The sequence below is a fragment of the Eleutherodactylus coqui genome, chromosome 7 (assembly GCF_035609145.1).
Source record: "Eleutherodactylus coqui strain aEleCoq1 chromosome 7, aEleCoq1.hap1, whole genome shotgun sequence".
Classification (NCBI taxonomy): Eukaryota; Metazoa; Chordata; class Amphibia; order Anura; family Eleutherodactylidae; genus Eleutherodactylus; species Eleutherodactylus coqui.
Genome location: NC_089843.1, coordinates 213,632,441 through 213,640,692, shown reverse-complemented (window position 1 = coordinate 213,640,692; position 8,252 = coordinate 213,632,441). Strand labels below are relative to the sequence as shown.

At 49.4% G+C, this 8,252-nt stretch overlaps 1 protein-coding gene across 1 annotated transcript; it reads right to left on the bottom strand.

The window, feature by feature from the left end:
- Nucleotides 1-2,600: 2,600 nt before the first annotated feature.
- Nucleotides 2,601-8,006, bottom strand: SOWAHB (sosondowah ankyrin repeat domain family member B). Its single transcript, XM_066574341.1, has one exon. It carries the CDS (start codon nt 7,905-7,907, stop codon nt 4,497-4,499), a length of 3,411 nt encoding a protein of 1,136 aa, XP_066430438.1. The 5' UTR covers nt 7,908-8,006; the 3' UTR covers nt 2,601-4,496.
- Between the last annotated feature and the right edge of the window lie 246 nt (nt 8,007-8,252).

Sequence of the window (8,252 nt, the reverse complement as noted above, 5' to 3'; positions counted from 1 at the left end):
ACGGCTCGGCCTCAGAAGCCACAATTACACATGTATTAGGGACTTACATCATGAGCGATCCCGGAATGCAAGGCACTGGCGTTATGACCGAGCGGTACAAGTATCGTGCTCACACGTGGCGGACGGTTAATAACGCTATTGGTATGGTCTTATAATCTGTTACACGTGGATGCTCCCATGAGGCCTTCGTCTGCAGGTATCGGGTGCACTATAAACTCCCATTGGGCCATTGGGTGCACTATAGGCTCCCATGGAGCCTTCGTATGCAGGTATCGGGCGCACTATAGGCTCCCATGGGGCCTTCGTTTGCAGGTATCGGGCGCACTATAGGCTCCCATGGGGCCTTCGTTTGCAGGTATCGGGCGCACTATAGGCTCCCATGGGGCCTTCGTCTGCAGGTATCGGGCGCACTATAGGCTCCCATGGGGCCTTTGTCTGCAGGTATCGGGCGCACTATAGGCTCCCATGGGGCCTTCGTCTGCAGGTATCGGGCGCACTATAGGCTCCCATGGGGCCTTCGTCTGCAGGTATCGGGCGCACTATAGGCTCCCATGGGGCCTTCGTCTGCAGGTATCGGGTGCACTATAGGCTCCCATGGGGCCTTCGTCTGCAGGTATCGGGCGCACTATAGGCTCCCATGGGGCCTTCGTCTGCAGGTATCGGGCGCACTATAGGCTCCCATGGGGCCTTCGTCTGCAGGTATCGGGCGCACTATAGGCTCCCATGGGGCCTTCGTCTGCAGGTATCGGGCGCACTATAGGCTCCCATGGGGCCTTCGTCTGCAGGTATCGGGCGCACTATAGGCTCCCATGGGGCCTTCGTCTGCAGGTATCGGGCGCACTATAGGCTCCCATGGGGCCTTCGTCTGCAGGTATCGGGCGCACTATAGGCTCCCATGGAGCCTTCGTATGCAGGTATCGGGTGCACTATAGGCTCCCATGGGGCCTTCGTCTGCAGGTATCGGGTGCACTATAAACTCCCATTGGGCCATTGGGTGCACTATAGGCTCCCATGGAGCCTTCGTATGCAGGTATCGGGTGCACTATAAACTCCCATTGGGCCATTGGGTGCACTATAGGCTCCCATGGAGCCTTCGTATGCAGGTATCGGGTGCACTATAAACTCCCATTGGGCCATTGGGTGCACTATAGGCTCCCATGGGGCCTTCGTATGCAGGTATCGGGTGCACTATAGGCTCCCATGGGGCCTTCGTATGCAGGTATCGGGTGCTCTATAGGCTCCCATGGGAGCCTTCGGTGCGCAAATGTGCACTAAAATAGAGCATGCCGAGTTCTTATGCGTGCGCAAAAACAAAAACGAGAAGGACTCCATTGAGATCAATGGGTCCAATTCTCTGCGCATTGTGTGCACAAACACGTCTGTGGGAAATCGCCCGTAATATAATCTAAAGGCTCCTGCAGTTTGGCTTTAGACAGAAGATACAGTATGTGACCTTCACTACATCTCTGAGGAGGTGGTTACCCAGCTTTCCCAGACTGCTGAATTCCCCATGTGTTAGTTAGGCAGCAAGAAGTTTCCCCAGAAGAGCTAGAACAACTTCAGGGTCTTGAGAAAGCTGGGTGGGAACCCTGTACACTGATAACCATAGAATATAAATATACACACACATACACAGTGTACCAGAACAGCATTATGTGCCCCTTTTCTAATGTCCTCCCATCACAGCCGCACACAGTTACACAGCTTTCCCAGGCTGCAGAATGACGGCTCTTCCTAGTTATATATTAGCAAATCCCCAAATCTTATATAATGGAAAAACTAGTCACATTTGCTTTCCGGGGATTGGGAAAAGCTGGATAAGAATCTCAGTGGTGGACAAAACATCTCTAGCACAGCTGGGTAGATTTATCATTCAGAGTCCTGGGAAAACTGGGTAACAAACCCTGTGGAGCTGTAATGGGGGGCTGCAGAGAACTAGGTCTACTAAAATACACCTCCCCCTATCTCCGAAACTGTACGATGGCTAGGTATAGCTGCCTTTCAGGGTCAATGGAAAGCTTGGTTGCAAAGCATGTGGAGCTGTAATAAAAGATCCGCTGAATACTATACTTCGATAAATCCTCTCCTCAGATAACACTCTGGCCTGGTGACCCCCTAACACTAACACAGACACCATAAAACTTTCACATGTTTATCAGTGGACTATTTAAGTATTTATTTCTCTACTCATCCTGTTCTGGTTTTTTTTTTTTGTTATGCCAACTAATCACATCATGTTTTGAAAGCTCGCTATAACATCATGTATTTTTGTTAGCCATTAAAAGCCATCATATCTACAAGATTACTTGGCTTCTCTCGCTGGGAACAATCACATAAACTTCTCCTATGACGCGTTAGTAAGCCACGCCCCCTTTTCCAGAAGGGTGGCGTAAAAACAATAAAAGTTGCAAGTTTTGTTAAGGCTCGCAACTAAATTTGCAACATTTTAACAATGCAGTCCTGGTTTGGAAGCCATCATAAATCTTCCCCCCCAAAGTTCTTTCCTTCATTTTTGATGCGGTGTCATACCTGGCCCCCAAAAACGCATGCCTAAATGTAGCGTTGGGAAACTGCGTAATACAAGATTAAGGCAAATCGTAATCTTTACAAATTCTCCTTATTTATTTTTCTGTACAATAAACACCTTAAAAAGGACACAGAGACATAAATACAACATAATGAAAGTCATACGTGAGTCCAGGTGAAGGCATCACCTATGGTCATGCATGGACAGTTATTGCTAGGTACTGGCCTCCTCGGACAGGTCTCCGGCTCACGCGGTTATTAGTGCCGGATGTGAAGCTCTCCGCCTAAAAATGGTTTTTTTCCAGAAAGGAAAAATGTTTTTTCAAATTGCATTTTCCCTGGATGGCACAGTAATAAGTAATAGCAGAGCAGCTCATTACATGGATGTCTATGGTTGTGCATCGCTAGGACTAATGTCCCCGGATGGAGCTCGTTCTAGATCAGTGTCATGAACACGTACTAAAATAACCTCTAAAATATTATTACTATCAAAAATACTCTAACTCTGCATTTATTAAGTAAAAAACATTGACTTTGGTCTGTGAATCACAGCATGATATGGATGTTATGAATGGCTAATGCTTACTAGGCAATGCACCGTGGAGATGTTCATCAAAACGGGAAATACATCTATGTGCAGGTTGTGCAGCATTAACATTCGAGCCAACGAAAACCACAACTTTGTTCATCTGGTCCATCACGCAGATGCAGTGCGGTCCCAAGGAACTCGTGACTCGCTCCCTTCAAACCAAAGTGCATAATAAGAAACTTAGAAAAGGACTTCCACTTGGAGCAATTAGGCTTACCAGACAACGCAATTGTGCTCAAACTCTGAAATTTGTCAAAATTCACACCACTCAATCCGAAAGTGGAGGAGGACATGGCAACTTGTTTGACTCCATTCACCGGCAGCTACAATGTCGGATCTCGGGGCGTGAATGTTGACAAAAGCTATACACAGGCTTACTCTGTCACCCTCATGGAGATTCTGCTCATTCCAACCTTACATTCATGGTGGTGGATGTCATAAACGAGGGATTAGTGGGCGAGTAGAAGGAGAGCAGGTCAAGCATGCATCTGGCTCTCCATTGTAGTCTATGGGAGTTACAGAAGTAGTCAAGCCAGGGCAGCGCCATTTCTGTAACTCCCACAGACTGGAAGGAGCAGTGTGCATGCCCAGCCTGATCGCCCTCCACTCATCAGCGGTTCGGGACCCTTGTTCTCCCAATAGATTTCCATCCCGATTCTAGGATCTCCATCTACGTATGACACATCCTGCACCATAAATGTCTACACTGTCAGAATACCCCTTTAAGTAAACCCTGTTAACGAATGGACCGGTCACCTACACACAGACATTCACTGGTTATATTCATTACAATCTAGGAGTGGCCATATTTGCCTGCAGATAAAGCCAATTGGCTGAACATCTCAGGTCTATGGTAGAGCCTACATCGAAGCATCTCAGGTCTATAGGAGCTGTCTGCAACCTGTGGCTCTCCAGCTGGGAGTCTTATGGCCTTTTTACACGGTCCTTGTTTTCCCGAGTGGACAAGCTGGTGAGGTCATCACCAAATCATTCGCACTCAGGCAGCCTTTTTTAACGGCACAAGAAGGGGTTTTCGTCCACTAATCATTCAAGCGAACAACGAGCGAGAACCTCGAGATTCTTGTTCATCGTTCAGTCATTTGCCTGCGTTTAAAGTGAACGACTATGGTTCCGGGACTTTAGTTTGACCATCACCAGAGAGCCACAAGTTGGAGGTCCCCATTTATGGCCACTTGGAGAAGCCATTGCTATTAGTCATGCAACACCTAGTGAGATCACCGCTCAATAGCATAAATAATATAACCTGCAGGATGGATTAATACTGTATGTAGACAACAGGTCCATAAACAAGTGGAAGCACGGTCTCACACTCTCAGCCGGAGCAAACAAGCAAAAAAGTTTAACCGAAGATCAGCATTTCTTAGTCGCTGTAGATTTCCCTTTCCCTCAGAACCGGGCGATTGTTGGCTTTCCACCTCTGATGTTGTGGCTTGAGGAACGCTGCTAAGGAAGTCTTTCTATTGATCTGGCTGGATTTGTTTGATGTGCTTACATTGTTACTGATATTTAAGGCACGAGAAGCAAAAATAGTTTTCCCCTTAGGTGCTCCTAAAAGCTGCCAAACTTCTCCAGAAGTGTTGCAGCTCAGGTACTGCCATGCCCTTTTACCACTATTGTCCCTCAACTTCACATTAACATTGAGTTTTTCGACCAACATGGCCGCTACTTTATGATGCCCATGGATAGCGGCAATGTGTAAAGGAGTATATCCCCCGTTGGATTTGACGTTCACATCCAGTTGGATCCCAGCCTTTTTGGCACCAGCCACAAACTTGTGGAACATGTCAGTAGCACCGTGTTTGGCAAACCAGTGAAATGCTGTAAAGCCAGAGATGAAATCTTTCCGTAATGCTAAACTTGGGTCCTCAATGAACAATCCATAGACCTGAAGCCAAGAGGCCGACGCCAGCTTAACACCCCAGTCATGTTCCGCTGAATCCAAGGGAACAATAGTGGAAGATTTATAAGTAAACGTCTTTTTAAGGACAAACTCCGTATTTACTTTGGGTTCAGATTGTGCATAGAGAGATTTTTGGTCTTTTGTGTCGTATGTAATAAAATGATTGGAGCTCACGGGCTTCACCGTTAGGAGCAAGTCTACATCCGGCTGTGGAGGCACCAGCGCAGTGATGGATGGCCTCTTAACTCGTGATGGACGCCTCCTCCTTTTGTAATCCCTTTCGATAAGTTCCTCGTCGGAAGAAGACATTACTTCCTGCATATGAGAACTCATCTTGTGCCTTGGTGGGTTCTTTGCCAGTGCAAACAAAATAGGAGCTTGGTCAGTGAGGAACGACTTTCTATTATATGGAGAATTACTGTACGGAGCGGACATCAGTGCAGGTCTAGCAGATTCAACTCCGCATACGGCTAAAGTGCCCATCACATCCATGGGGGCATCACTCTTTAATTTCTCATACTGCTCATTGATACTAAGGAATCTCCGAGTTGGTGGACATCTCCTGGTGGTCTCACATTTCTGTTCAATGTAATGTATGTATTTATCATTATTGGAGTCACTGGAGGGGTCTTCATCAATATTGTGCTCAGTGTCACAGTCAGCACCTTCACCGCTATCACTCCCTTCACTGCCAAAGCTTTCCTGATCAACAAAGTCCTCCATATCCTGCAAAGAAAGCTGGCATCTAATGCTTTTGAAGACTGGCATTTTAGTCATCCACATGTCATGTATGTCATACAGAGGTGGCGGGGGAGTCGGGCTGCGACTTGTAGACCGATATTCTTCCAGCTGAACATCTGGAAGAGGGATACTTGATTCATGCGGGAAGAGCAAGGAGGGCAATGGGTGGGGTGAGTCTATGTACATAGTAGAACGGGGCGAAGGTGGCATTCGCCATTCATCTTGTAGATGGTCAATGTTGCCTTTGGGCTCCTCTGTAGGAAAAGTACTATTTAAGTGGAAGTTTGATGCCTGAAGCTCAGTGCAGGTGTAGCATCCATGTTTTTGACCCTCCTGATCCCTGCTGGTTGCATTTACAAAAGCAGGATTAGCGGATTCGGTTTTCTTCTGTCCTACAGGTGGGACCTTAAAGTGTCCTTCAGGAACATGGGAGGGAATTTCAGGAATGTCAAGACTTCCAGCTGAGGAAGACAAGGAGGACTGCTTGTGGTATGGGTGGCTTGTAGAGGAGTTGCTCTTGTTAGAAGGGGATGATAAGGAAGTCAGGTAGGTAGTGATAGGTTGTTGGTGGTAGGACTTGTCTGCAGGCGGTGAAGTTTTGATGACTGGTGGACTGGAATTATTGTACTCCATGGATGGATGTCTGTGCAGGGAAGATGCATTATTTTGGGGGGAGGAGGTGTTGCTGGCTGGTGATGAGGTCCTGGAGGAGGACAGGTAGGTATTAACGGACCGATGGTGGCTAAACAGGTCTGAAGGCAGTAAAGTTCTGATGACTGGTGGACTGGACTTACTGTAATCCTCAGATTGACTTCTGTGCACAGAAGATGCATTATTTTGCGGTGATGAGGTCCTGGAGGAGGACCGGTAGGTGTTCATGGGTTGTTGGTGGTAGGACGTGTCTGAAGTTCTAATGACAGGTGGACTAGGCTTACTGTATTCCATGGATAGACTTCTGTGCAGGGAAGCTGCATTATTTTGAAGTGAGGTGTTGTTGCTGACTAGTAAGGTGGTCTTGGTGGACAGGTAAGTGTTAGTGGGTTGGTGGTGGTAGGACTTGTCTGTAGGTACTGATGTTCTGACCACAGGTGGAGTGGCATTACTGTACTCCATAGATGGACTTTGGTGCAGGGAAGATGCATTGTTTTGGGGTGATGAGGTGTTGTTGGCTGGTGATGAGGTTCTGGAGCAGGATAGGTAGGCTTTAGTGGGTTGTTGGTGGTAGGACTTATCTGGAGGTACTGATGTTCTGACAAGTGGACTGGCAATACTGTACTCCATGGATGGACTTCTGCAGAGGGAAGCCCCATTATTCTGCGGTGATGAAGTTCTGGAGGAGGAAAGGTAAGTGTTATTGGGTTGGTGGTGGTAAGACTTGTCTGTAGGTACTGATGTTCTGACGACAGGTGGACTGGCAATACTGTATTCCACGGATGGACTTCTGCACAGGGAAGCCCCATTATTCTGGGGTGATGAGGTGCTGCTGGCTGGTGATGAGGTTCTGGAGCAGGACAGGTAAGTGTTATTGGGTTGGTGGTGGTAGGACTTGTCTGTAGGTACCGACGTTCTGACGACAGGTGGACTGGCATTACTGTACTCCACGGATGGACTTCTGCACAGGGAATCCCCATTATTCTGGGGTGATGAGGTGTTGCTGGATGGAGGAGCCCTTGCAGTCCCCTCGGATGGCTGGTGACATTCATGCTCCTCAGCTGATGGGTCACCCCATGTCTTCACCTGAGGAGGCTTGGTGATGAGGTCTCCACCTGTCTGCGGAGGAGCTGCCATACATTCACCTTGGTCAGTAAAGCCATTGCTGTGGATGCCATCACGTACCTGAGTTCCAGGAGGTACGACCTGCTCGCCCTGCTGTCGCGACAAGTCCTCCCCCAGCAGGTCGCGATAGCGGCTCCTCAGCACCACGTACTTGACAGCTCCCTCCGGCTGCACCACGGCCACCGAGTTGACGTAGCGCTTGAAGCTCTCCCGGCGCCGGAGGAGCTGCTCTGCGGACGCCGCGGGGTCCCTCAGGAAGAGCCTGAAGTGCCCGAGCAGGGAGGCATTGGGCACCTTCCCCCCAGCCTGGCACAGGAAATCCAGCACCTCCTCCTGGCTCAGCTGCCCGGCCATCCCGGTGCCCTCAGAGCGCCCGCCGCACACCTGCTCCCCGCTGCCCGCAGACACCCATCTCCGCTCACAATGGATAACTACTCCCTCCCAGAGAGAAGCGTGTGAGGAGGAGGAGCCGCAGGAATGTCAGGCGGGAGCCGCCGTGGAAGGTAGGCAAGGTGCGCGGCCGCCCTGCTTCCTGTCAGGTGAGGGGCGGCTTGTGGGAGGGGGACCACGGTGTGGCTAGTGTGAGGCGAGGGATAGGGGCCACAGGGCGGCTTGTGCGAGGGGCCACGGTGCGGCTAGTGTGAGGCGAGGGGGGCCACGGTGCGGCTAGTGTGAGGCGAGGGATAGGGGCCACAGGGT